Source organism: Oryctolagus cuniculus, chromosome 18 (genome assembly GCF_964237555.1).
Source record: "Oryctolagus cuniculus chromosome 18, mOryCun1.1, whole genome shotgun sequence".
NCBI lineage: Eukaryota > Metazoa > Chordata > Mammalia > Lagomorpha > Leporidae > Oryctolagus > Oryctolagus cuniculus.
This window is the reverse complement of record NC_091449.1, coordinates 10,638,329-10,666,045: the sequence shown is the minus strand read 5'-3', so window position 1 is coordinate 10,666,045 and position 27,717 is coordinate 10,638,329. Positions and strand designations below refer to the sequence as shown.

The 27,717-nt window shown below is 66.7% G+C and overlaps 2 protein-coding genes across 7 annotated transcripts; one reads left to right on the top strand and one right to left on the bottom strand.

The window, feature by feature from the left end:
* Positions 1 to 245: 245 nt before the first annotated feature.
* STRN4 (striatin 4) lies at positions 246 to 21,384 on the bottom strand. 3 transcript variants are annotated; one of them, XR_011383906.1, is made up of 18 exons: positions 21,060 to 21,384; positions 15,606 to 15,709; positions 15,195 to 15,268; positions 13,690 to 13,768; positions 9,805 to 10,002; positions 8,370 to 8,511; positions 6,761 to 6,920; positions 6,150 to 6,263; positions 5,698 to 5,813; positions 4,169 to 4,344; positions 4,043 to 4,090; positions 3,671 to 3,792; positions 2,665 to 2,832; positions 2,448 to 2,588; positions 2,107 to 2,205; positions 1,921 to 2,007; positions 1,077 to 1,309; positions 246 to 878 (listed from the first exon to the last, which is right to left on the bottom strand). XR_011383906.1 is itself a non-coding variant. In XM_070062056.1 (17 exons), exons 1-17 carry the CDS (start codon positions 21,339 to 21,341, stop codon positions 1,140 to 1,142), a joined length of 2,280 nt encoding a protein of 759 aa, XP_069918157.1. In that variant the 5' UTR covers positions 21,342 to 21,384; the 3' UTR covers positions 246 to 1,139. The 3 variants fall into 3 exon arrangements, 2 of the variants coding, with proteins under 2 accessions (XP_069918157.1, XP_069918158.1); XM_070062056.1 differs by having other exon boundaries at positions 246 to 1,309; XM_070062057.1 differs by having other exon boundaries at positions 246 to 1,309; positions 5,698 to 5,792.
* On the top strand, positions 20,946 to 27,717 carry FKRP (fukutin related protein). 4 transcript variants are annotated; one of them, XM_070062059.1, is made up of 4 exons: positions 20,974 to 21,002; positions 22,523 to 22,584; positions 22,691 to 22,844; positions 25,142 to 27,717. In XM_070062059.1, exons 3-4 carry the CDS (start codon positions 22,796 to 22,798, stop codon positions 26,665 to 26,667), a joined length of 1,575 nt encoding a protein of 524 aa, XP_069918160.1. In that variant the 5' UTR covers positions 20,974 to 21,002; positions 22,523 to 22,584; positions 22,691 to 22,795; the 3' UTR covers positions 26,668 to 27,717. The 4 variants fall into 4 exon arrangements, with proteins under 4 accessions (XP_069918159.1, XP_069918160.1, XP_017194310.2 ...); XM_002722880.5 differs by lacking the exon at positions 20,974 to 21,002 and adding an exon at positions 21,725 to 21,859; XM_070062058.1 differs by lacking the exon at positions 22,691 to 22,844 and having other exon boundaries at positions 20,946 to 21,002.

Sequence of the window (27,717 nt, the reverse complement as noted above, 5' to 3'; positions counted from 1 at the left end):
GACTCACCGGTCCCACGGCCTCACCGCCGCCCACCCCACGTGCCCAGGTGGGGCAGGGCACACCTGCTGGTCAGGGCTCTGCCCCTGGGGACAGCAAGGAGGGGCAGCAGGAGATGCGGTCCTGTGCCCCCACTTCCGCCCTAGGGCCCTCCTGTCCCCCTCGCCACTCTGCCACAAAACCCCAACCACAGTATCCTTCCCCCCCAACTCCGCCCAGCCAGACCCCAAAAGACCGCTCGGTCACCCACCTTACTCCAAAGGGTTTATTGAGACAAGTTTTCACATCCAAGTTCAGGGGCAGGGGGAGGGCCTTATAAACAGGAACCGAAGTGGGGACGGAGGGCACAGGGCAGACCCGAAAGAAGAGTGAAATAAATAGAGAAGAGTGGCGGGGGGGGGGGGGGGGGGAGCTGACTATCACACAGTGATAACATGGGGCGGACGCCATTACAATCCCGGTTATTTGTACAGATATACAGGGTGGGCGGGGGCCCCTCCCCCAGGCAGCTCAGGCCCTGGAGGCCTGGGTTAGTGTCTGGAAAGCAGGGGAGGGGGGCTCGGGGATTCTCCCAGTGTGGCTCCCAGCCAGGGTGGGGGGGTGGCGGGCAGGGCGGGGCCCCAGAGGAGAGAGAGCCTGGCACCTTCTGGCATCTTGGAAAAACATCCCCAAGGACCACCCACCCCACACCCGGCTACGCTGCCTTCAGGAAGGCAGTGGGTGTGGGACAGGGAGGAAGACCCCAGCGGCCGTCCTTGAGGGGCCAGCCCAGGCTGGGGTGTGGGGCAGGAGAGCCGAGGGGAGGGGCTCCCGGGGAAAGGGCCGTTAGCACCACCGGGCTCCACGCAGGCCTCTGAGCCTCGGCACGAGGCGGAGTCACCTGCAGGAGACGGGGGAGGCGGGGACGACACTGCAGCGCAGCCTCCAGTGCCCGTGCCCACGGTGGGGTCACCTCAGCAGTTCCAGCACCGGGCACTCGGGCCAAGCAGGCAGTGCCAGCGAGATGTCCGGGCCACGTGCGGGCAGGGGTGGGGTTTCTGCCTCCCCGTCCAGAGCGCAGAGGGCCCCAGCCCCTCACCTGGGCCCCCCCGGCCCGGCCCCTCTCCAGCCAGCGCAGCAGCCAGGGCGGGGCCAGTGGGCATCATACGAAGACCTTGGCCAGGGCGTCGGCGCCGGCGCTGGCAATGAGGGCCTTGCTGGGGTGGCAGGCCACGGCATGGATGGCCTCCTCGTGCTTCTTGCGGTGGGCCGTGATCTCCTGCACGCACGTCTTGTTGTCCAGGCTCCACAGGCGCAGGGAGCAGTCATGGCCTGCGCGGGCAAGGAGCTCTGAGCCCACACCTGGCCTGTCTGCGGGCCTCGGACGTGGCAGGGCCTCGACCCACCGCCCCCAGCCCCCTGCTCCATCACCTCCCAACGCCCACCCAGACGAGAGCCATCCTTCTGCACACACGGGCAGGCTTGGCCCCCTCCGCGGGGTCACCACAGCTCTGAGGACACGCCCTCCCCGCGGGGATGGGGCCCTGTGCTGTCTTCCATGCCCCACGCTGGGTGCCGCTGACCGTCCGCACAGCCGCCCTCCGAGGCCGGGCTCTCCGTGACGACCCCAGCAGCGAGAGACCGCCTGCTTCAGCCACTCGGCTAGCCCCTGCCTGACAAAGCCCCTTCCCCAAGCCCCGCTCCCCTGGATCAAGTCCTCGCCCCCTTCCAAGCCGCTGCCGGATGTGGAGAGCGGGGTGGCCCCGGCGCTCAGGCCTGCGTGGGGTTCCGCCAGCCAGGCCTGGACCGCCGTCCCCGTGTCTGTGACAGGGCATAAGCACCAGCGGCCACGACAGGCCAAGTGCCTCTGGCGGGTCCAGGCGCGGGGCTGCCCGCGTGTTCCTCTGCTCTTCCCCAACCCTGGACTGGAGGTCCCAACTTACTCCCTGACATGAGGAAGACGCCATTGGGGTCCACGGCAAGGCAGGTGACAGCATCCAGGTGGGCGACCATGGAGTGCACGGATTTACCTGGGGGGAGACGGCGGGGGGGGAGGCAGGCCCTGGAGAAGATGCGCCCACGTGGGCCCCAGAACGCCCTCTCCCTGCACTGGGGGCTGGGGCCCTCACCTGTGCGATTGTCCAGGAAGCGGATGCCCCTGTCGTCATGGGCGGTGATGGAGAGGGGCTGGCTGGGGTGGCTCACCACCTGGTTGATCTGGGTTGGGCCTGTGAAGAAAAGGGGTGAAGAGGGGAGGTGTGGAAGGGAGAACTGGGGAGACCAGAGGAGCGAGAAGAACCCGGGGGCTGCCCACTCTCTCGCGCCTCGGTCCATCTGGCAGGCGGGCACCCCAGAGCCCCAGGCGGGCCCCTCCACGGGCCTCACTTCCTTCCTGCCCTGAACCCGAGGGCACGGGGCAGCCATCTGCAGTGCCAGGCAGCTGGGCCCAGACCCACGCCGCCGCCCTTACCGCTGCTCCCCCGGGACTCCAGCGTGAGGAGGGCGCTGCCCGTCTCCAGGTCGTACAGCACGGTGTCCCCTGAGCGGAAGGCGGCCACGATGTGCGCGGGCTCGGTGCTGGTGAAGGCCACAGAGGTGGGGACGTCGTGCCCTGGGGGCAGAGGGTAAAGGCTGCCGACAGGCCGCGCCCGGGAGCAGCGCCCGCCCGGCCAGGGGCCCCCGCTCACCGCTGGCTGCAGGGAAGGTGCACAGGCAGGCCGGGCTGCCGCTGGGGTCCCAGACGCGGACGGTGCCGTCGGCGGAGCAGGAGGCCAGGCGCTGCGAGGCGGGGCTGAAGGCCAGGCCCCACACGGCGTCCCCGTGGCCCTCCAGGACGTGGCTCAGGACGCTGGGGTCTGCAGGGCCACAGGCGAGGGAGCGCTCAGGCGGCCGGCCTCCCCCTGCAGGAGGGCTGCAGGGAGCTCTGGCTGCAGAACCTGGGCCGCCCTCAGAGCTGTCCCCGACCGGGCCCTGTGCTGCGGCCGCTCGGGACAAACGTGGGCCCTGAAGCCATGCCTCTGCTCCCCGCCGGCTCCCGGCCCGGCGTGCGATGCTTCTCAGGACTCAGTGAGGGGAGGGAGGCATGGCGGGGGCCCTGCGCCCCGACGGCTTCTGCTTGTTGCTGTGGGCCCAGCCCTTGGCCTACAGGGTCTCCTGGACCTGTGTCCCGGTGCGGGAAGCTTTCTGGTCTCCCTGCAGTCCCCTGTCCAGGGCCCTGCGACAGCCCTGTGGCACACCTGGCTGGGACCGTTCTCTGGGAGGCAGGGGACATGGTCCTCTGACCTCTGACCTCCGCCACGAGATGCAGCACAGCCTCAGAGAGCTGTGGGGGCTGGTGCTGGCCTCCTCCTGACTCTCGGAAGCCCAAGGATGAAGCCTGGAGCGTCCCCACCGGGCCCCGGGCCCTGCTCTGCTCCCGTCTCCACCTCCCCTTTCTCCTCCCAGGCTCCTCTGCTCAACCACCTGGAGACCAGGTCCACTGCCCCTTCCACCACTACCAGTCCTGCCTCCTCTCGCCCGCCCCCAGCCCACACTCCATCCTCCATCCTCGATCCCACTGGTCCACGACCAGCCAGCCAGGAGCCCTCCACACCCCCAGGGCCTAGAGCACAGCGCGGTGGTGGCACACACGGGAAGAGCCCACTGCAGCCCGGTGCCAGGGCCGAGGGGAGGCAGGCAGGGAGCTGTCCTCACCGTAGCCGTCATAGGGATCCATGTTGAGGTCTGGAATCTTCCAGCCGTGGATGCGGGCATCTGCGCCCCCACTGTAACAGTACTCGCTGTTGCTGCCCACGGCCACTGCCAACACAGGGCCCCTGGAGGGTACAGAGTGGGGTGGAGGGAGCAAGACGAGGTCAAGACCATCTATGGCCACAGGACCTTCAAGTTCTCTGCCAGCGTTTCTCCAGGAAGGACAAAAGGTATCCAGGCTGCGCCGTGCGGGCACGCAGCCTGCCCCGCCACCCGCCACCCGAGGGGCTGTGCGGAGCACCAGGGGCAGGGGACCAACACAGAGCCCAGGGTGAAGGTGGGTGCAGGGGCCGGTGCTGGGGCGCGCAGTCCTACCTGTGGGCCCGGAAGGCGTGGATGGGCTCCACGTCCAGGGCGGCATTCCTGCAGGGAGCCAGAGGGGCCGTGTCACCGAGCCCGCGCCCCCCGCGCCCGCCCCGCGCCCCCGCGGCCTGAGCTCACTTCCTGGCCGCGGCCGCCTTCTGCAGGTTCCAAAGCTTCAGCGTGCCGTCCTCGGAGGCGGTGAGCAGCGCCGACTGGCTGCGGTGGAACGCCAGCGAGCGGATGCCGTCGTAGTGCGAGCGGAGGGTGAACTTGGGGTTCCACGTCTTCTTGAAGGCGTCTTTGCTGTCTGACAGCTGTTGGGGGAGGGCCGCCTCAGCATCGCCTCGCCCGCCCGGCGCTCTCCCCTTCCTCTTTCTGGGCACAGTCCCCGCCCCACTCAACAACCCTCCACAGAGGCTGGCTCCTGGGAGACCACCCTTGCCTCTGAAGGGGTCAAGGGTCAACAAGGCTTTCCTGAGGGGTAACAGTGAGCAGGCTCAATGCGATGGGGAGGGCAGGCCTGGCGCCACGGCACAGCAGGCTAAGCCAGCGGAGCTGCTCTGCCTCGGGTCAGCTCCCTGCTCGTGGACTGGGAAAGCGGCGGAGGACGGCCCCAGTGCTTGGGCCCTGCACCCACGTGGGGGACCCGGATGGAGTCCCAGGCTCCTGGCTGCGGCCTGGCCATCTGGGGAGTGAACCAGCGGATGCAGGGTCTCTCCCTCCGTCTGTTAACTCTGCCTTTCAAATAAGTACATCTTTTAAAAGAAAAAGATACAGGAGGCAGCACGGGCAAGCCCAGCACCTAGGAGCCAGGATGGCTGGGACACAGAGAGCAAGGGTCCAGGTGGCGGGAGGCAGGACCAGAGAGGTCAGCAGCAGCCAGAAATGCGAGCCACGCCCAGCCTCTGCTTCTCCTCATTGCTCTCGGCCATGGCAAGCAGGCTGCTCTGACCGCCGCCTGAGAGGCTGCGACTGGGGCAAGGTGGCGGCGGCTGCAGGCGGACAGCTCCAGAGGCCACGCCGTCTCGGGAGGGGCAGGCAGGAGAGCAGGCACAGGTTCACGGGGCGGGCTGGGGGAGGTCTGGGAGCCAATCAACAGGCCTCCGTGGGCGAGTCCTACGGACTGCCCGTGCCCTGATGGCGAGGCGAGCAGACTGCCACGTGGGCTTCAGCGCCCTGCCCAAGCTGGGCTCAGTCCACCCGAGGCGCCGGGGCCGTCACGGCCACCAGTCCTTCAGAGCCCGGGTCCACGGGCAGAGCGAGGAGCTCCGCCCAGCCTCGCGGCTGTACCCCCCAGCAGCACCCCTGACCCAGCACTCTGTGCCACACCAGGGACATCCAGGGGCCCGCTCGAGGAGGACTCCAGGCTTGGACGCTGCCCCAGAGGGCCCTCCCCCAGCCCCACTCACCCCACACTGGCCTGGCCCACCTGCACCCTCCTCCATCCCAGATCACTGCGGAAGGGAGGAGCCGGCACCACGAGGAAGTCGCAGGCCCCCGAAGCTGCTGGGCCACGGGCCACGGGCCACAGGCCACAGGCCACGGGGTCCCTCCCATCTGCCTGGCTCCCCTCTGTCACCAGGTGAACAGGAGCTGGGCGACCTCGCCATGTCCTCAGACACAGAGGACTGAGCCTGGGCCTGGCACGGGACACCCCAGGGACTTACGTCACAGCTGAGATCGTTGTCGTTGGTGACGGTGAGATCCGCCAAGTCCCCCAGGCTCACCTCCCCGCCCCCGATAGTGTCCATGATGAAGACGTCTGAGGAGAAGCCAAAGGAACCTGGTAGCGGGAGGGGCGGGGCGGAGAGGGCCAGGGCGAGAGAGAGACAGAGAGAGGCAGAGAGAGATAAGGGGCCAGCAAGAGAGGCAGGGAGGGCACAAGACCAAGAATCACAGCTGGAAAGGAAGAGACAGAGAGACAGACAGACAGACAGTTGGGGCAGGACAGACAAAAAGAGGGAGACAGAGACAGACAGACCAACTTTTGGGACAGGGAGGCTGCAGACTGGAGGCTGGGCCTCACCCTGAGGACACGGGAGCCCTGGGCTTAGCTCTGCAGCCTCCCTCTGCCGTGGGCCCCAGGGGACGGGGCAAGGCTCGGGGCAGGGGCTCTTACCTTCATGAGGCCGGGGCTGGGGCGTGCCAGGAGGGGGGCCTGTCACTTTGGGGGGCAGCCCGTCCACATCCCGAAGGTCAGCCAGGATCCCCTGGAGTTTGACCCGACGGCTTTCTGCAGGGATGAGGCAGGGGGCAGGAGTCTCCCACCAGTTCCCCGGCTTGGCACAGGAGCCGCCCCCACCCCGCGCCTCCCTGCAACCGTAGGGGGTGGTGCTGAAGTGCTGGCCCCAGGTCGGGAAGGGCAGAGGAAACAAAGGCCAGCTGGGACCTTCAGGGGGGGAGGAGGCCCCCAGCTACCATCCCATGTCACCCCCGAGGGTCTCCAGGCAGGCCAGGGGTCACAGGACAGAGGGAGCCACGGCCCGGCCCCACCAGCCGCTCATCCTGCTCTCCCCTCGAGCCGGGCTACAACTAGACGCCTGCCGTGGCCCACGGGGTTTTCCCAGCCAGCCCCACGGCTCCCGCCCGCTCTCCTTGGCCCTCTCCTCTAAGGAAGCGTATCCGTCCGGTGGAGACCTGGGACAGGAAGCAGCTGTAGGTGGCTGCGTGTGGACGAGGCAGGCAGGCGTGGAAGGTGAGCAGAGGCCAGCCAGGAAGTCGCCCACTCACCCAGCTCATGGGGGTTTCCGTCTGCAGCACAGCGCCGAGGGTCTGGGGCCCCCTCCCCATCCTCGCCTGAGCCCAGGAAGTCAAACTCATTGATGGCATCCTCAGAGTCGTCCTCCTCGTCTTCATCCTCTATCTCGGGCGCCAGCGCCTTGGATGGGAGCTGCGGCACGGTAAAACCAGCTGGTCAGGGGCTCGGACGAAGACCAAGCCCACCAGGTGCAGGGAACACACAGCTGGGCTCCTGCCTCCTGCCTCCCCGCCAGCTCTGACCGCGGTGCGCCCCCTGCTGGCAGGTTTCAGCAGCGGCCTCCCACCCACCGGCGGGCACACAGCGCTGCCCTCCACCGCGGGCTCCTCCTGGCTTTGCCGAGGGTACTCCCGCTCCAGATCCAACGCGCCCACCGAGTGCACAGCCTCATCACAAGCTGAGGGCAGCCGCTGTGGTGACCGCGATTACCCTCCCCGTACTACAGGTGAGGACGGAGCAGCTGCCCGCCCCAGGCCATTAGGTGCAACCTGGGCCCCCAGCCTCGGCAGCCTCGGACTCCAGGGAGCCGCTGACACTCCCCGCAGTCAGCCCCACAAGCTGGGGACTCGGGGGCGACACCCCGTGGGCGTCTGTGAGGGGACCTGAGGGGCGGGACATGGGGTGACCTAGGGCCCAGGACCAATCAGCTTGCCCGGAAAGGCAGTGGCTGGTGTCGGCGGGCATCAGGGCGGCACAGAAGCCGGAGCCACCACAGCTGCTCCGTGGGGTGTGTCCAACCACGTCCCCAGCAGCGCCTGGGACCAGGACCAAGTGCCTCGTGCAGCCGCTAACACCTGCCCCCCCGGGGGTGCAGGGGGCCTGCTCCACACGGGCTCCAGTCCATCACCCCCTCGCCAATCCAGAGTCAGGGCCCCTTCGTCACCCGGGCCGAGTCAGGAAGGGAAGCGGAGACAGAGAAGCCTGGGTCCAAGTCCCACCCGTGGGGGGCGGGGGGTCTTTGGGTCTGTCCAGGCTCCTAGCCAGGCCTTCCTCACTGCCTCCCACAGTCTACTGCACGGAGACAGAGGGCACGTGGAGGCAGAGACCCCCACGGGGAGGAGCCGGCCCACGGGGCACGTGGGACACGCACGGTGACCGACACCAGGGCTAAGGCCATCGAGAGAGGAGCAGGGTGGGAGACGTCTCCCAGAGGAGGCGACGTACAAGCCAAACTTCCAAGAGGGGGCATGGGGTCAGGTGACTAAGCAGACCCCAGGCCACAGACCCCCGCTCCGGCCTGCTCATCCCTGTCCTCAGGGCCTGCACCGGGAGCCTCGCGTGCACAAGCCCTCGTGCTGGGCCGACAACAGCCGCATCCCACGGAGCCCCGGCCCTGGGCCCAGCCACGCTCAGGGGTTTCCAGGTATTTACAGAGAGCCCGTGTCGGCCCTTTGCCGGGCCCGGGCACGGAAGAACAGAAAGACCCCAAAGGCCCTGCTGGCGGGACGAGCAGTCACTATCGGGCGGGTGCCTGTCCGCAGGGGAGCCCAGGAAGCGGAGCTGGGGCTGGGCCGAGCGCCCCGGGGACTCACGGGAGGGCCTGCCCCGGCCCCCCGGCACAGGACACGGCCGGCGGCGCACCTTCCCGCGCTGCTTCTTGTGCTGCACGCCGCCCAGCTCGTCGTCCTCGTCGCTGTCCTCGTCCTCACAGCTCTGCAGGAAGGGGATCTGCTCCAGCACCGAGCCGGCCAGGCGCTCTCTGCCGTCCTTGCCTGCCGCGTTCCTGCCCACGACAGGGGCCGGGGGGACATCAGTCCAACAGGGGACACGGCCCGGATGCGACGGCACCCAGGCTTGGTGGCCAAAGCTGGGCCCCAGCCTCTGCTCGATGTGTCCTCCAGCTGGGGACACACGGGGATGCAGCTCCCCACCCCGGCACGCGCCCCCGCAGGTGCTGAGTGGGAAGGCGCCAGGGGCCCAGCAGCCCCCCTCCATCAGCCTGGCCAGTGCACCGCGCTGGCCGGCGATTGGCAGACCCGCTCAGCAGGACAGAGGGACAGAGCGCTCCACCAACGCCCGCTCCCCTGCACCGGCCTGCCCTGAGGGGGAGGCGCAGGCGGCACCCCTCCCACTAGCTCCTGGCCGCCCGCCTGCTGACGGGTCTGAGCAGAGGAGCGGCTGCCAGATAACCGAACACCGGGCCAGCATTCTGGGGACTTCCTGTAAGCCGCCCAGGCACACGGCCCTGCCTTGGCAGGGTTCACGGCCGCCTCAGCTGCCAAGCCCGGCGCGGCCTCCTCTCCTCTGCACGCCTGCCCTGGGCTCCCTGGGCTGCTCGGAGCGGAGGACCCGGCCTGTCCTCCCCAGCCCAGCATCCACGGCTCGGCAGGCGGCCGCTGCGTGTGGGAAGGCCCTGGCTCAGCTCGGCTCTCCTCCCTGAGCTCCCTCAGTGGCTTCAGGTGGCTGGTCCTGTGGCTTCCCAGACACGCCCCCGTGCTGCTGCCCTGGCGCTGGGCTCAGGCGGCCCCGCCCCGGGCCCAGCCCAGCTACTCAGAGCCCTCAGCAGACCCTGCGGTCACCCTCACCTCCTCTGTGAAAGGCGAGGGAGGAGCCCAGCCCTGCTCAGGCCCCCGCCTGCCCTCTGCCCCCGGCAGCCGCTCCTTGAAGCACACCAGGTGTGTCAGATCCGAACCACTGGCTTCCCATAGCCCTGGAGTGCAGCCTCAACTCGCTACGCGCGGGGAGGCCCGCTGGCCTCTGCCTCTCGAGATGTGGGCCCCACCACAGCCCGCAGCCTGCAGCCACGCGGGCCTTGGTGCCTCCCGCAGGGCCACCTTCCCGCTGCCTCTGCCTAGAGCATTCTCTCCTCTGCCAGTGTCACCTCCGCAAGGAGGTCCTCCCGGCCCACCCACCCACAGCAGCAAGCCCCGCCACCCCGGCACCCCCCCACTTTCCTCCTGTTTTCCACCCAGCACCGCCCAACAGGACATCTTCCCTACGAGGACAGACACAGGCGCGCGGTGCTACGGGGCGCAGGCCGGAGTCGGGGGAGGGGCTCCGCCGGGCCAGGGCTCACCTCTGGATCTGCTCCTCGATCTGCTTTACCAGCAGGGACTCGCCGCCGCTGAGCGCCCCGGGGCCCTGCGTGGCCCGGGGGGGCCCCTCGCTCGGCTCCACGGCCCCGTTGAGCTCCAGCGAGCGGCCCAGCAGGGAACGCACGCGCTTGGACCGCATGTCCAGGATGGTGTCCGTGTAGCCCACCTCTTCCAGGTACCTGCGGGGGCAGAGCCAGGGCAGGTCAGCCGTCCCCTGAGCCTCTCGTGCACGCGGGGGCCCACGCGACCTCGAGGGCCGCCCCGGGGCGGACGCCGGCTCCGGCAGGAGCCTCTACCGCAGCGGCTGGCTTCCGAGGCTATTTCCAAGGGAAACCTTTGTTCCCGCGATGCTGCGACACCGGGAGGGCCAAGGGCGGAGGCAGCCTCCACGTCCGCTGTGGAGGACCCGGTGGCCGGGAAGAAAGCAGGCGGCGGGGCGCCGAGGAGACGGCACGGAGGCGTGGCCCCCGCTCACTGCAGTCTCGGACTTTACATCACTACCACACGTGGAAGCCGACAGCACACGCCGACAGCACATACCGCGCTCCAAGAGGCCTGGAGACGCCCGGGGAACTTAACTGCAGGGCCCTCGGGCGTGGAAGCGTTCCATTAGGGACGTTAAGAGGAACCTCGGCAACTCGCTACACTCACTTCTGCAGCCAGCTGAGACCAGCCTAAAGGCTTTTTATTAAAAAAGGAGAACAGGGGGCTGGCACTGTGGTGTGGCAGGTAAAGCCACAGCCTGCAGCGCTGGCATCCCACGTGGGCCCCAGTTTGAGTCCTGGCTGCTCCTCTTCCGATCCAGCTCTCTGCTGTGGCCTGGGAAAGCAGTAGAAGATGCCCAAGTCCTTGGGCCCCTGCACCCACGTGGGAGACCGGGAAGAAGCTCCTGATCAGCTTAGCCGTTGCAGCCATTTGGGGAGTGAACCAGCGGATGGAAGACCTCTCTATCTCTTTTTTTTTTTTTTTGGTGCTTCTCCTGGTCTCCCATGGGGTGCAGGGCCCAAGCACTTGGGCCATCCTCCACTGCACTCCCTGCCCACAGCAGAGAGCTGGCCTGGAAGAGGGGCAACCAGGACAGAATCTGGCGCCCCGACCGGGACTAGAACCTGGTGTGCCGGTGCCGCAAGGCGGAGGATTAGCCTAGTGAGCCGTGACACCGGCTCTCTCTCTGTCTCTCCCACTCACTCTCTGTAGTTCTACCTCTCAAATAAATTTAAAAAAATTTTTTAAATTAAAAACACCAGTAAATGAAAGCCCTCTCCTTTTCTGTCTCACTGCCTTTCAAACACATTTAAAAATTTAAAAAACACAGAGAGGGGCTGGTGTTGTGACTCGGAGGGCTAAGCTGCCACCTGCAATGCTGGCACCCCATGTGGGCGCCAGCTCAGGCCTGGCTGTTCCACTGTGGCTCCAGCTCCCCACTGATGCGCCTGGGAGACAGTGAAAGAGGGATCAGGTACCTGGGCCCCTGTCGCCTGTGTGGGAGACCCAAATGGAGCTCCAGGCGCCTGGCTTTGGTCTAGTCCAGCCCTGGCTGTTGCGGTCATTTAGGGGAGTAGACCAGTGGATGGAAGATCTGCCCCAACCCTGCCAACTCTGCGTTTCAAATAAAATAAAATAAAATAATTCTTTAAAAAACAGAGAGAGAGGGAGGGAGGGAGGGGGGGAGGAACGGGCAGGCAGGCACCCACGACGGGGAGGAAGCTGGGCTGCGGGAGCCCGCCCCATCTCTCTCTCACACCTGCCTAGGTACCAGCTGGGTGACCTCATGCAGACAGACCACTCTCTGCATCTCAGCCGCCTGTACTGCTGCCACCCAGGGACTCACACAAGGAGTCAACGTGGGAAATGTTTAGCATGGAGCCAGGCAAACAACAGGCTCTGGGTGAGAGTGGATTCCCGTCACCAGCACCACCGTCTTGGGGCTGCTAGTCCTGTGCACTTTAAGTGGTTCCAGATATTAGTATGAGGAAATATGGATGTGCATGAGCAGCCCCCTGCTGTTCGCCACACGGGCTACAATACTGAAATATTCGGGAACGGCACTGGGGTGCAGAAGGTTAAGCCTCTGTCTGCAAAGCCAGCATCCTATGTGGGCACCAGTTTAAGCCCCAGCTGCTCCGCTTCTGATCCAGCTCCCTGCTAATGCACCTGGGAAGACAGCAGAGGACGGCCCAAGTGCTTGGACTCCCACACTCCTGTGAGAGACTCGGAAGAAGCTCCTGGCTCCTGGCTTTGGCCTGACCTAGCTCCAGCCGTTGCAGCCATTTGGGGGGTGAACCAGCAGATGGAGGATCTCTCCCTCTCTCTCTCTCTCTCTCCCCTTCTCTCTCTGTATCTCTGCCTTTCAAATAAATAGATAAATATTACAAAAGAAATTTAAAGCAACCTCAGTGAAACACATAAGAGGAGATTGGCTATAGAGGGTTATGGTTAAACACAGACAATTATATGGTTCTTAAAACGACAACAGGGCCAGCGCTGTGGTGGAGCAGGTAAAGCTGCCACCTGCAGTGCCAGCATCCCATATAGGCGCCGGTTCGAGTCCCAGCTGCTCCTCTTCCCATCCAGCTCTCTGCTGTGGCATGGGAAAGCAGTGGAAGATGGCCCAGGTCCTTGGGCCCCTGCACCCACGTGGGAGACCTGGAAGAAGCTCCTGACTCCTGGCTTCGCATCGGTGCAGCTTGGACCATTGTGGCCAACTGGGGAGTGAACCAGCGGATGGAAGACCTTTCTCTGCCTCTCCTTCTGTGTAACTCTGGCTTTTAAATAAGTAAATAAACAAATTAAAAAAAATGACAATGTAGCTTAAATGAAAAGACGCTCACGCCACCTACGGAAGCAGTGCATTGCAAAACGCGGCTGCAGCGCGGGGGGACCCCCGCTTTGACAGAAGGCGCACACGGGAGAGCCGGTGTGCTACGTGCCCAAGCATTCAAGACTGGCAGCACCAGCGCCCACTGTGTACAGGGGGACAGGACTCCCAGGACGGTGACTTCTAGTTTCTTTGTGATCTCCCATATTTTCCATGTTTTCTAAAATGCACAAATCTTCTAATTAAAAAAAAAAAAAAAAAGAGTGGGCGTTGCGGCACGGTGGGCTAGGCTGCCACTTGGGGTGTCGGCACCCCATTTCCGAGTGCCCGGGTCAAGTCCCTGTCACTGCTCCAGCCCAGCTTCCTAATGCGCGCGGGGGGGGGGGGGGGGGCGGCCGCGGGGGGCGGCCCCAGGGCTAGGGCCCTGCCACCCAGGGAGTTTCAGGCCCGGGCTCCAGCCCAGCCCAGCCCTGGCGACTGAGGGCGTGTGGGGAGTGAACCAGCAGATGGAGGGTCTCTCTCTGCCTCTCCTTCACCGCTCTTCCCGATACATAGATCTTAACAAATACAGAGACCCACAGGGGTGAGTGGTGGCACGGCGGGCTGCCTGCTGCCACACCCGCGTGCTTGCTGCGCGTCCTGTGCCCAGCTGCCGGCTAAGGCGCCCCCAGAACCCCTCGTTCCCTGCCCCCCACAGCGAGACCCGGACGGAGCTCCTGGCTCTTGGCTTTGGCCCGGCCCAGCCCGGGCTGTTGTGAACATGTGGGGAATGAACCAGCAGATGGGAAATCTCTCTCTCTGATGACAAACACTTGTGAGAACTAGCTTAACAGTGCCCTTTAAGAACAATGGCACAGAGGCCTTCGGGGCCACGTTCCAGAGAGGGGTCCCCACACACCTCTGGAGAGGCCAGCACATGGTGACAGGCCATCTCCCTGCGGCTCGGAGTCCCCAGTCGGGACGGGAGGGACCGTGGAGTCCTCGGGCTCACCCCCGCCCCGTCCACACGCGCTGGTCCCCGGCGGCCTGCCCCCCGCCGCACACTCACTGTCGGAGAAGCTGCCGCCCCTCCTTCCACGCCAGCGGGCTGTTCTCCAGGGTGACCGACTCCACGGGGCCATTGGAGACTGGCAGGGGAGAGAAAGGGGGGGCTGTCTCATGCAGGGCACACACCGACCTGTCAGCCTCCTGGGCACTGTACTCCGCCCTGCGCCCAGGTCCCTCCCTCCTGACTCACTAGCCCTGGGCGGGGGGTGTTTCTCTGGAGACCCAGGTAGTCCGGTCCTTTCCCACACAGAGCTGGCCCGGCTCTGAGGGGCCAGGCAGACTGGGTTCAAGTGCAGCTCTGCCGCTCCCCAGCTGCGACCTGGAGCAGGTGCAGCGCCCCGTTCACTAGCGTGTGGATGCCCTCCGGGGCTCCCAGGCCAGCGGCTTGGTGCCCAGGCAGTGTATCGGGAGGGGGTCTGGGGCTCCTTAGGACCCCGGCAGCCACCCTTGGAAGGGGGTGCTAGCAGGACCCCTGGCAGTTCTCGGTCGTGACTCTCGCGCGCACACAGCCCTGCCATCCCACTCGTCACGGGGCTTTTGGCGAGCGGAGCGGACGCAGGCAGGCGTCTCTGAGCCCCCACAGCTGGCAGCCGGGCAAGCCCGTCGACGCCCTGAGCAGCGTGTCGGGCCCCCGCGGCTGCCGTGCCGCCACGCTGGCGAACAGCCGCCGAGGCCCCCTTTCCTCTCTGAGAAAAGAGGCTAGGGTAACAGCTCCCTCCCGGGACGCTGCGAGGACGGACAGATAATGCGCTTGGTATTTCATTCCTGACGTGTGCACCAGCCTGCCCTGGGGCACCGCCTCCGGCCAGCAGTCCGCGACACCAGATGACAACAGTCACTAAAAGGCCACCCGGCTGCCAAGAGCGTGGCCACCTGCCATCGGCCGCTACGCCTTCCTCTCACGGCTAATTCCCTCGGACCCCCCCAGATCGCTCTCTGCCAAAGCTGGCGATGGCGGAAGTGAGGCAGAGCAGACGTCCTGACAGGTCGGGGGGCTCGGGCTAAGCCGAGGTGTCCACGGTCCCTGGGCGTCCTCCTCACGCCCACACCTCTCCCAGTCACCGACTAACACGCTAGGCTCTTCCCCTCTGAGGGAGCCTGGACTACGAGGGCCGGAGGGCGCTGACCCCGCCACCTCTGCTCTCCGTCATGTCCCTGCCGGGTGACCCGCCCACAGCCCACAAGGAACACACTCGGGGGCAGGAGTGACTGACAGCCTCGTGCCCACTGCCTCTTCAGTGAAGTCCTCGCAGCGCTCCCACGCTGTCCACGCACCCTATAAATAGCCCGGCCCCCACTCCTCGCGAGGCACGCAGGGAGCTGCCTGCGTCTCTCAGTTCCGCAGAGGGGGCGGGCAGGACGGGCCCAGGGCCCCGCACGGCACCAGGCATAGAGCAGCCCACGAGGGGGGCCCTGCACCCCCCACCCCCGGCCCAGCCCCAGCCAAAGTGAGAAAGAGGCGCTGTCCACCCCTGCCCGTCACACCGCGCAGCCACATGGGGGTACCTTGTTCTGACAGATCCGGCTTCTTCTCGCCCTGGTTCAAGTCTGTCCCGAACTTCAGTTTATGGTATTTGGCCCTAAAAGACAAACGCTGTGTAGACTGAGACACGAGGGGAGAGGGCCCGAGGCCTCCCCCACCACTCACCCTCCCTGCTGGAGACGGCACAGGCAGCCTAGGCGGCCAGGCCAGCTCGGGAGGGCCTGGAGCAGCCTCAGCTCCTTAGCGGAAGTGGGGCTGACACCGCCATCCGCCATGGACCGGACGAAGGGGACGGCGAGGACCCGGCACCCACCATGCCTGTCACCCCCTCGCGTAGCACCCTGCAGCACTGGGCTGATGGGAGGGGTGCTCCTCCCGCAGTCCCCCTGCTGGGAGGCAGGGGGCGCCCCGGAGGCAGGCCGCCCCAGGCTCACCTCTCCTGCTTCAGTGCGTACTCCAGCATCTTGATCCGCCGCACCAGGTCCGTCTTCAGATTCTCCTGCCCCTTCCTCTCTCCCTGGAGGAAGGCCACCTGGGCCTGGGGCCGGAGAGCAGCGGGCTCAGGGCTGGGCTCCGCTGGCGTGCCCCTCGCCCACAAAGGCTCAGCTCCACTCCGACCCTCAGGGTGCCCGCGGCCACTGCCAGGGCACCCCGGAGCGGGGAGGACCTGCTGCCTCCAGGGGCCCCGCCAGGTCGCCCACAATGGAAAAGCTCAAGAGGAGTCCATGCCCCCTCCTGGAGAGCAGCCAGGTGCTGGCCCAGGCGAGCTGCCCGAGGTGGCGCCCCCTCCTCCCGCCACAGCATCTGTCACTGGCAGGCGCGGGACGACCAGAGACATTGGCTGGGCTCAACCTCCACCACCACTCCAGCACGAGAAGCCTCCAGGGGCCCCCCTCGGGTCACCTGCCTGGAGTGTGGGTGCGGCCGGGCACTTCCGCCGTCTGCTGGCTCGGGCTGCCAGGCTGCGGACAGGTCCTTGCACACTGGGCCAGCAGCCTTCGCGCAGACCCCGGCTGCTGACCACATTCCGGAAGCCCTTCTGCCAAAGCCCTGCCATCGGCCGCTACACCTTCCTCTCACGGCTAATTCCCTCGGACTCCGCCAGATCGCTCTCTGCCAAAGCTGGCGATGGCGGAAGTGAGGCAGAGCAGATGTCCTGACAGGTCAGGGGGGCTCGGGCTAAGCCGAGGTCTCCACGGTCCCCGGGCGTCCTCCACACGCCCACACCACTCCCAGTCACTGACTAACACGCTAACGCGGAGCTCCAGGCCAGCACCCACCTTCTCTGAGCGCTCCCCCTCTAGACAACGGGCGGGCAAGGCCTCGCCTGCAGGGGCTGGCCTCTCAGCCCAAGGCCAGCCCAGAGAAAAGGCCGACGGCAGCCGCACGCTCTCACCATGGTCATCCTCCACCACCTCGGCGGGTCTCCCAGACAGCCCCAGCTTCCTGGCCAAGCTCCCTGCGCACCACGTGCCTGACAAAGGGGCTTCGGCGGCAGCCCCCCAGGCCGTGCTCAGGGCCAGCCGGTCTGGGTAGCTCTCGTACGCCCACCCATGCTGCCCGCTCTCCGCTGAAGCTCGCCGGCCACCTGCCTGCCCACGCACAGGGAGCAGGGCTCAGCTCTGCTCTCTCCTCTCGGATCAGCAGAGAACAGAGCACGCCCACTGCTGGTGGTCGTAATGCAGCCCACCCAGCTTAGAGGCCAGTGGGCAACAGCTACAGGACGCCTGGGCAGGCCGAGCCTAACAGTGCAGACAGCGCAGCCCACACGGCAGAGCCCAGAGTAGGCGCCCAGCTCCGGCTCCCGACTCCAGCTCCCAGTTCGTGCAGACCACGTCACTGGGCTCCTGCCTCCTCTGCAGAAGGCACTGAGCTCCGGGCTCCCCAGCCGCAGCCACTGCAGGAACTTGGGAGGTGACCCTGGGCTGGGCACCTCTCAGGTTCCTCATGCCCATCCTACACACACCGCGCGGTGCTCGGCTGCCTCTCGCGTAAGGGACACGCACGCATCTCGCAGGACAGAGTCCCTCCTTCATCCGTCTGCCCCACAGACACTATCAGACAGGGAGGACAGACGCTGACCACCGGGGCCTGCTGGTCCCCACATGGGGGCTACAGGCACAAGCGGACGCCGCCCCCAGCTGTGCCGTGGAGACGCCCCGTCTGTCCGCGGAGAGAAGGGACTTTTCTCCCAGGAACATCAGAGGCCAGACAGACCGACCACTCCCAGGCGGGCGCCGCCTCTGGACAGAGGTCTCTGTCTGTCTTCTCAGTGCCGTGAGTCCACTCCGAGTCGTTTTAGAAGCGGAAGACAGGCCAGTCGCAAACACTGGCCCGCACTTCCTCCCACTGCCCAGCCTGTGGGCTGCGCTGCCGCACCTTCTCTGTCCCAGGCCTGGCGGGAGCTTGGACCCGGCCACCGTGAGGTGCCTCCCACGGGGAACAGGCACCGTCCAACACCCCCGGGCGTCATGGAGAAGCCATGTGACGCCCGCTCCCCTCCCCTGGGGCTCAGGGCAGCACAAGGCGCAGGCGTGAGCGGTGAATGCTCCATGCACTGGGACTGTCCCCAGGGCAGGAGGGACAGCTGGATGAGCACCTGAGGCTGGGCAGGATGGTGCTGCCGGCAGAGGACAGGGACAGGAGCCCGCGTGGGGTCAGCAAGGGTGGGAGCACACACTGACCAGCGCGAGGCGTCAGCCTGACAGCCCGGCAGCTACAGTCTAAGCCCAGAGGCGGCACCAGCGTGGCCGGATGTAAAGGTGCCTCCAGCCACAGGGTGACCGGATTGGGGTGGGAGGAGCAAAGGGGGCAGGCACAGAAACCCCAGGGAGAGACGGCAGTGGCCCCCAGGGGTGGGGTGATGAGTGCCTGTCCCACCTCCTGGCCTCACTCGCACGGCCTCCCTCCCTGCACCCTCATCAAAGTCCGATCTCCCTCCTAACCGTGGCGCCAGCTCTCACCTGCTTTGTCGTCCCTTCCCAGCTCCTCCGGCACACAGGGGAGGAGAGAGAACCAGAGAACGTGGTTGGCAGCTGCGCCCCAGGCTGGTGGAACGCCCCCACACCGGGAGGCGCTGGGCCAGATCTCCCTGCCGTCTGGCTGGCTGCGGGGCCTCCGCGGGCGGCAGGTGGGCTGGGACGTGCCTGTGCTCTGCAGCTCACACGCTCACCCCCAGAACCCCTCGTTCCCCCAGACGCTCTCCCTTTCCAGGTCTGCCCCAGCCTGGATGGCGGTCATGCCAGCCAGCCCTGCTGTCCTCCACTCCCCCCAAGCACAGGGCTCGGGGCAGGGTCAAGCCTCCGGGGTAGGGGCCAGCCCACACGTCTCCTCGGGCATCTCACCACGGCATCTCCCACAGGAATATCTGCTTCAGACCCCTCCCCAAAGAGTGTCCCTCTCAGAGGTGCCAAAAACACAGGTAGAGGGGCCAGCGCTGTGGCACTGTGGCACAACAGGTTAAAGCCCTGGGCGCCGGTTTGAGTCCCGGCTGCTCCACTTCCGATCCAGCTCCCTGCTAATGCGCCTGGGAAAGCAGCAGAGGATGGCCCAAGTGCTTGGGCCCCTGCACCCACATGGGAGACCTGGAAGAAGCTCTTAGCTCCTGGCTTCGGATTGGCTCAGCTCCAACTGTTGTAGCCATCTGGGGAGTGAACCAGCAGATAGAAGACCTCTCTCTCTGTAACACGGTCTCAAATAAATTAAATCTAAAAATAAATAAATAAATAAATAATACCCAGAGCCACACCACAGGGAACTCAGCCGTGAGTGCGGGGTGGCCTCGGCGGCCTCCCGCACACACCAACCTCCTCTTTCGGCCTGGAAGCTTCTGCCGGGCGGAAACAGCGGCAGCCCCGCAGAGCCCGCGCCGAGCCCACCCGCGCTTACTCTCAGACTGCAGACTGCGGGTCCTGGGCACGCACGCCGCGGGCACGGAATGAACGCTCAGCGCTGGAGCTCGGGGAAGGTGCCCCAGCACAGGTGCGTGCGCGTGGGCAGCGCCCCTGGCAGCCCTCGCGGCCCCTGCACACGCACGAGGCACGGAAGGCCACCACTGCGGCCGCTTCTGAAGCGGGGAAACCCGGGATCTGTCTCAGCACCAGCAGCAGGGGTCAAGCTGAGTGGCTGCAGCGGGCGCTTCCGGCCGCTCCCCGTGGGACAGGAGGGAATCCCACACATGGGCATGTGCAAAGTCACAAAGTGGACATCCAGGGTGCTCCCTCCCGTTACACACACGGCCAAAGGAACGCACCCACTTCCTCTCGGACCCCAGAGCGGCTGCGAGGCGAGGGGCTCAACACAGCCCTTCCTGCGGTGAGTCTCCCAGACGGTAGGGCGCACGGGTGGGAGGTGCCAGAGACCCGGCTCCAGCGACCTGGGGAGGCCCCATGCGTCCCCGGCCTGGGGTCCTCATCTAGACTGTGGCAGAGAGCTGGAGAGCACAGACCAGCTCTGTCGCTCACCCCCTCAAAGCCTCTGTTTCCACTTCTGATCACTAGACTAACTGCCGAGTGTGACAGAACAGAGCTGGCACATAATAGGCGCTCAGTAAACGGCAGCTCTCCCGGTCGCTGAGTGAGATAACCCTGGCCCTGACCACACAATGGGGTGTTGAGAAGAGAGCGGGACACAAGGCTAGCCCTCACGGAAGGATTCCGCCCCTCCGGCCCCAGCCCCTGCTCCCACTGAGACGGCCAGGGAGCCTGGCTGCAGCACTCCCTCCCTGCCCGGTTCTCGGGGGTTATCAGCTCCAGTGCCGACGGGGGGCTCTGCTGAGAACACCCCAGCCAGGCTCTCACCTCCGGGCTCCTGGGGACACCGTGCAGGGGACAGGCGGCTCGCCCCTCAAGGTCACCAACCCAGCCACACCTCATCCCGGGGCGCACTCCTGGCCAAACCGCCAGGAGGTCCTTCCCCAAACACGCCGCCCGCCCCCACACTGCTCCCGCGGATGCAGCGGCGAGGGTACCCTCCATCCCTCTTCTTTGTCCCCATTCCGGGTGTCCTCATCTGCCGGACACCCCACTGCAGCTTAGGGCTCCCTACCTGCCATCCTACACCCACCTGCCATGGCCGCCACACCCCCAAGCTGCGCCTCCACCGCCCAGCTCCCGCGCCCACGCTCCCTGGGCAGTCCCCTGCCCTGTGCCGGCTTCCACCCCAGGACCCCTTCCCTGCACTCGGCAGCCACCCAGATGGGGCTCCCCAGATGCCTTAAGAGGGGAGGGGGCCCTCTTCATCCCGGGGCCCCCGGAAACTCTGTGCCACCCCCGGAGTCACGTGTCAGTCCCCTGGCCCAGACGTCCGAAACACACCCCATCCGAGACTCCCGGACTTCCTCTCCCTGCTCCTCCGGGCTCCCGGCCCGTAGGCAGCCGAGTCCCAAGTGCCCCAGGCGCCCCGTCTATCCCACCCGGACTCGGCTTGCACCTTGCACCTTGCACCTGGTCGGGGACGGGGGCAGGGGATGGGAGACCTGGGGCAGCGGCGACACCGCTCAGGTCTTCCTCCGCAACTCCTCGCCGGAGCTCCCCGAGGCGCCCCCGGGCCGCGCGCCGCCTCCCGCCGGAGCCCCCGGCCGAGCGCGCACTCCCACTCCCCACTTCAGCCGGGGTCGCTCCTCCGCCCCTTTCTTCCCGCCGGCGCCGGCCGAGCGCCGATTCTCGCCTGGGCCCCTCCACTCCCCGCCGCCGCGCCGCGGCCGCCTCAGGACCCCCGGCCCCGGGCTGCCCCCCACTCGCTCCCCGGGACCGTCGCGTCCCCGCCCGCAGCCCCCCCCCCCGGCCGTCCCGGCGGCCATTGCTCCAAGATGGCGGCGGCGGCGGCGGCGGGTGAGGCCGGGCCGGGCCGGGCCGGGCGGGGGGCCGGGGTCCCGGGGTGGCGCTCACCTGCAGCTCGGCGCGCTCGGCCTCCCAGCGGGCCTTCTCGGCCTCGAAGCGCGCCCACTCGTGCTGGATGAAGTGCAGGATCCCCGGCAGGCTGAGGGGCTCCGGGCCCGCTGTGGGCCCGGGGCTGCCTCCGCCGCCGCCTCCCTTCCCTGCCGGGCCAGGCCCGGGGGCAGGGGCAGAAGCCGGGGCCGCCCCAGTCGGGCCGGGACCCGTGCCGGAGCCGAGCGGGCGGCAGGGGGAGGCGGCGGCGGCGACTGCGGCGGCCGCTCGCTCCTCCATCATGGAGGCGCCGGGGCCGGCCCGCGCGCCCGCTCAGCCTCGCGCGCCTGCGCGGCCGCGCCAACCCCCCCCCCCCTGCGCGCGCGCTCGGCGGGGAACCGGGGGACGGGGGCGAGCGTGAGGCCGGGCGCGAGCCTCGCCCACCCTGGGCGACCCCGAAGGCGCGCGTGCGCGCAGGGCTGGGGGGCGGGGACGGGCGAGCCGAGGAGGGGGCCCGGGAGACCCAGGCCCCGCGCGCGGCGGTCGCCCTTGCAGGAACGAGCCTGGGGGCAGGGGTCGTGTTCTGTCTCCTTCCTCCCACGTCACCCCGAAGGAAGTCTTACTCTTTCTAGACCCACGTACCCGTGCCCCGGACAGTCAAGGGCGACCACCAGGGGTGGTGTAAGCGCGGACGGGCATCCTTTCTGAGCACCGGCTTGGCCGGTTGTCATGGTAACCTTTCTCCAGCACGGAGCGTCCCCCACTCCCACCATTATGGTTATGGAGCCCCAAACCCTCTGCACCAGGAGGAGGTTGCTAAGGTAACCTAAGCCCCTGCTGGTCCTGCCCCTACCTTCTTTAGTTACTATGGCAACCCCCTCTCATGTAGCACCCAGGTGAAAAAGACCGAAGCCCCCAAGGACACTAATCTCTTGAGAGAAGCATCTCTTCTTCATCCCCTCCCCCGTAGCCACCCTGCTGGCATTACCATGGTAACCATCTCCCCCTTCCCATCAGTGGGAGGTCCCTGGACCAAACCAACCAGGTGTTTTTATTTAGAGGAGAGACCATGCTGGAGGGCCAGTTGCCATGGTGACAGGGCCTGGACCATCCCCAGGGAGGTCAGAAACAGGCAAGGCCGAGCCCTGGTTACCATGGTAACAGGGCAGCATTCCCCCCCTTCCAGTGACCCTAGGAACCGGGCCTGCTAAGGTAGGGATGTGGAGGTGTTGTCATGGTGACCGTTTGTGTCACTGCCAGCCCTGCCTCTTCGGGACACGGTCATAAGAGAAGTGGTTACGGGTTGCCATGGTGGCTGACCTCCCTCCCTGCACACCCCTCTCCTGAGATGCCCCAGGTGGTGCCCGAGCGGATGGGACTTCGGGAGGAAGGACCCCCTGACCTGCTCGCCACCTTGGCCGGCGGGCACAGCCAGGCTCTGCTGTGTGGCATTGGCTGAGTCGAGGTTTCTGGTTCTTCCTCAGCTGTGCGGCTGAGCTGGGCTGGCGCCGCCCTCCTGGAACTCCTCCAGCCTGCGACCTAGGAGGTAAGGAGCCCTGGTGTCGCCAGCACGCGCGTGGAACCTGTCCTGTCCTCGTCCCCCGGGCTTGCTCCTGCTCCCGTCTATGCGTCACCTCCCTTCCCTTCTGCAGCTGCAGGGGCTGAAGCTGAACCCAAATCAGAGTTCAGGCCCCGGGAATCCCGTCCGGAAGGAAATCCGGGCCCGCCACACCGTTTCGTGGGAGGTGGAGAGACAAATGAGATCCCAGCTTCGCTGTCCTCCCCTTCGCTGTCCACCTCTGTCAAGTGAGCCCTGTTGCTCTCTCGTGCCCCCTGCTGGCTTCCTGACGCACCTGCAGGTTGCCGGCTCGGGTTTTGTCTTCCTTCCTGGAGGGCTCCGCGATTCATTCACAACACAGGGTCTGGCGCAGAGGGCACTCGATAAGTATCAGTTTGTTAATGAGTTGAATTAATTCATGAATTAATGAATGAATGTGCTTGGCAAACACCTGGCAGGCTGGGCTAGGGAGGGCTCCGCGAAGATGCACAGGGAGTTGGGCTGCGACCCAGAAAGGCAGCGGTTTGGTGGTTTCCCGCAGGGCTGTGCGGCCAGCTCCTCAGGTGGAGTCCTGGGCCACTCTCCCAGTCGTGTGCCCTGAGCACGCGACACCTCCCCAGGCCTCCGCGTCCTCCTATCCACGTGATCATGGCACGAGGGCATTCAGTGAGCGAGAGCAGGCCAGAGCTCGGGCAGGACTGCTGGCATCGTCTTCCCGACCCAGAGAGACGTGGAGCAGTCGGGCCTCGGAATCCCCTTGCCCTGCCCCGTGCCCCAGTGGCGGGCTTTGGAGCCCCCCCAGCAGGCAGAGCCATGGCGTGGGTACCCGGTTCCCCTCGGAGGCGGCGTGAGTCACGGCAGGGCCGCACAGAGGGAGGACAGGAGCTAAGCCCAGTGTCACCAGGGTCCTTCCGGGCGCCGAGAGGGAGCAGGCTGTAGGAGCAGGGCCCGAGGATTCTGTGGTTGGAGAGTGAGAGTGGAGCCTCCGCTCCCACCCCGCCGCGTTGGAGCTCCCGGAGGGCTGCTCCCTGTCTCTGTGTCCGCGCTGCCCATCAGCCAGAGGAGGGGTCAGTGTGAGCCCCAGAAGGCAATTCCAAGGTTGCCTTTGAAAAAAAAATTCACTTACTGATTCCAAAGGTGGATTTCAAGGTGGATCTTGCATCCGCTGGTTCACTCCCCGAGTGCCTGCAGCAGCTGGAGCTGGGCCAGTTGCCTGGAGCGCCATCTGGGTCTCTTGTGTGTGTGTGTCAGGGACCCACGCACTTGGCCATCACCTGCTGCCTGTCAGAGCGTGGTCTCCAACCCAGGTGCTTGCTATGGGATGTGGGCATCTCAGCCACTTGGCAAGCCGAGTCCGCCCAGCAGTTACTCATGAAGTGCAACTTGGAGTCTTCTCTCTTATTTTTAATTGATTTATGTTAGAGATCCAGACAGACAGAGAGCGTCCATCTGCTGGTTCACCACCCGGCCCCCTGCCCCAGAGGCCCGCAACAGCTGGGGCTGGGCTAGTCCAAGGCCGGTAGGCAGGAACTCCTTCCAGCTCTCCCACGCAGGTGGCGGGGACCCCACTCCTTGAGCCACGGCCTGCTCCCTCCCAGGGTGTGTCTGGAAGCTGGACTTGGGAGCAGAGCCGGGCCTGAAACCCAGGTACCCGAGGCGGGGGGGGATATTCGAGAAAGCGAGAAGACCAGGCCAGGGCCCGGGAACATGGCGCTAAGACAGAGCTTGGCTCCAGGGGACCTGCGTGGGCTTCACAGATGCAGAGAAAGCCCGCCCCAGCCATCATGTCGTCATCAGGTGCACTCTCAGGGCCGGGCCCTGGGCAAAGGACAGAGGAGAGAGCCCTGGCTGTGCCCTCCAGGGCTCACAGTCTAGGGAACCGACAGGTCCATCCCCAGCCAGAGTGGGCAGGGCCGGGAGGGCAGGGTCAGGGCTCTCACCTGCTTCCCCGATGGTGCACACTGGCAAGAAGCTGGAATGAGAAGTGGGCCAGGGCTGAAACCCGGCCCCGCCAAAATGGGCCGCAGGCGTCCCAGGCGTGCACCTGCTGGACCAATGCCTGCCCCGGGGGGAACATGGGGGCTGCAGCATGGGCCCCATCCAGAAGCCAGGATGTGGGAGGGACAAACCAGAGGTGGCTTCCTGGAGGAGGGAATGAGAGGGAGGTGCCAGTGGGCTGAAGGAGTGTGGATAGGGGAGGGTGGAACTGAACTCGGGAGAAGGGGAGAGGCCCATCAGAGAACACAGAACACCCAGTGTGTCCCCGGCTCCGTCCTGGGTGGCGCTGGAAGCTTGGATCCTGCCCTCCTGGGTGCCACCATGAGTGATGACTGAAACTCAGACCGGGGTGGGGGAGCCAGGGACCTGAAGGACCCCGCGGTGTGCATGGCCCGGCCTGCGAAGTCAAGGAGGGCTTCCCGGAGGAAGGGAAGGCAGAGCTGAACCAAACGGGGGAGCGGGAGCCTAAGGGGATAGCGAGGCTAGGGCTTGGGAGAGGTGCGGGTGGACTACCAGCGCCAGTTTCCCCTTTGTTCTCCCTCCCCAGGATGCCCCGCGGCCCAGCGAGGGCCTGACGTCAGCCCCATGCGGCTCACCCGCTGCCAGGCTGCGCTGGCAGCCGCCATCACCCTCAACCTGCTGGTCCTCTTCTATGTCTCCTGGCTGCAGCACCAGCCCAGGGCCGCCCGGGGCCGGGGCCCGCGCCGCGCCGCCGCCACTGGCCCCCGCGTCACCGTCCTGGTGCGGGAATTCGAGGCCTTTGACAACGCCGTGCCCGAGCTGGTGGACTCCTTCCTGCAGCAGGACCCGGCCCAGCCCGTGGTGGTGGTGGCCGACACGCTGCCCTACCCGCCTCTGGCCTTGCCTCGCGTCCCCAATGTTCGGCTGGCGCTGCTCCAGCCCGCTTTGGACCGGCCCGCGGCGGCGGCGCGTCCGGAAACCTACGTGGCCACCGAATTCGTGGCTGTGGTGCCCGATGGGACGCGGGCTGAGACCCCGGGCCAGCTGGAGCGCATGGTGGAGGCTCTCCGGCTGGGGGGCGCGCGCCTGGTGGCCGCCCCGGTCGCCACGGCCAACCCCGCCCGGTGCCTGGCCCTGAACGTCAGCCTGCGTGAGTGGACGGCCCGCTACGGCCCGGCGCCTGCCGCACCCCGCTGCGACGCCCTGGACGGGGACGCAGTCGTGCTCCTGCGCGCCCGCGACCTCTTCAACCTCTCGGCGCCGCTGGCCCGGCCGGTGGGCACCAGCCTCTTCCTGCAGACCGCCCTGCGCGGCTGGCAGGTGCAGCTGCTGCCCCTGCGCTTCGCCGCGGCGCGCCAGCCCCCGCTGGCCACGGCGCACGCGCGCTGGAAGGCGGAGCGCGAGGGGCGCGCGCGGCGGGCGGCGCTGCTGCGCGCGCTGGGCGTCCGCCTGGTGAGCTGGGAGGGCGGGCGGCTCGAGTGGTTCGGCTGCAGCAAGGAGACGACGCGCTGCTTCGGGACGGTGGTGGGCGACACGCCGTCCTACCTGTACGAGGGGCGCTGGACGCCCCCGTGCTGCCTGCGCGCGCTGCGGGAGACCGCCCGCTACGTGGTGGGCGTGCTGGAGGCGGCCGGCGTGCGCTACTGGCTGGAGGGCGGCTCGCTGCTGGGGGCGGCGCGCCACGGCGACATCATCCCGTGGGACTACGACGTGGACCTGGGCATCTACCTGGAGGACGTGGGCAGCTGCGAGCAGCTGCGGGGCGCCGAGGCCGGCTCAGTGGTGGACGAGCGGGGCTTCGTGTGGGAGAAGGCCGTGGAGGGCGACTTCTTCCGCGTGCAGTACAGCGAGAGCAACCACCTGCACGTGGACCTGTGGCCCTTCTACCCCCGCAACGGGGTCATGACCAAGGACACGTGGCTGGACCACCGGCAGGACGTGGAGTTCCCGGAGCACTTCCTGCAGCCGCTGGTGCCGCTGTCCTTTGCGGGCTTCGTGGCGCAGGCGCCCAACAACTACCGGCGCTTCCTGGAGCTCAAGTTCGGGCCCGGCGTCATCGAGAACCCCGAGTACCCCAACCCAGCGCTCTTGAGCCTGCCGGGAAGCAGCTGAAGCCCCGGGGCCAGGGACGTCTGGGCGCCCGCAGCTGCGTGAAGACGCTTTGCTTGCCAGGTGGTGGGGCTGTGGGTGTGCGCGCAGAGAGGGGGCGGGGGCCCAGCGGAGAAAGGTGAGCCCGCTTCTGCGGGAGGCAGGTTAGGCCCAAGATGGGGGCCACGTCGCGAGGTTCTCCATCCGGGGAGGGGCTTCCTAGAGATTGAGGGGGCCGCTGGCATTTGGTGGACAGATCCGGGGACTCCGAGCTGACCTGCAGGGCCCAGGGCCATCTCGGACCCTAGAGGTGGGTCCCGCCGGGTACTCCAGGAGCCGGGGCGGAGTTTTGCAAAGAGACCGGGCGCTTGGGGCCTAGGGCACCCCCGACGGCTGGCGGGGGCGTTCCCGGGACTCCGGCGACTGGGTCTCTATCGCCGCTAGGGGGCGCGCCTGTCCTACTGCCGGGGCCGCGAACCCAGGGCCTCGGAGGCTGTGGTCTTCTGTCCAGGCCTCCGTGGGGCCCAGGACGGCGGTGACCACCTCCCTCCCTCGGGGATCTCGGCGCGGGAGCCGTGCGGGGCGGGCTCCGAGCTCTAAGGCGCCGCCGCGGTGGGGCCAGGTCCTGGATCCGGGCCCCTGTCATTACATTATTACCTCGTTATTTCAGCTCTGTGCACCTGTTTCCCCTCCGGCCAGGAAGGGCACACAGTAATTACAGCTCACTTACCGAGCACTCGCTGGGTGCCCGGCACCATTCTCGGGCTCCACATGGGTTAAGCAACGGAGGCTTCCGCTGAACCCTGCCCAGGGGCAGCTGCTCTTGTTTCCATTTTACAAACACAGGACCCGAGGCCAGAGTGGTGAGAGAGCCTAGGAAGGGCAGGTTGGGGCCGCGAACCCGCCCCCCCCCCCCCAGGGCCGCGGCGGGGGGCGGCACCCGACAGCACAGCGGTTGCCCAGGACTCCAGGGGATGTGTGTGTACTGATGAATTCTGTGCGGGTACTGCTGTCAGACCGCTTAGTCAACGGCTTAAATTATTCAATGGAAAATAAAAAGCAAGCATGTACAGA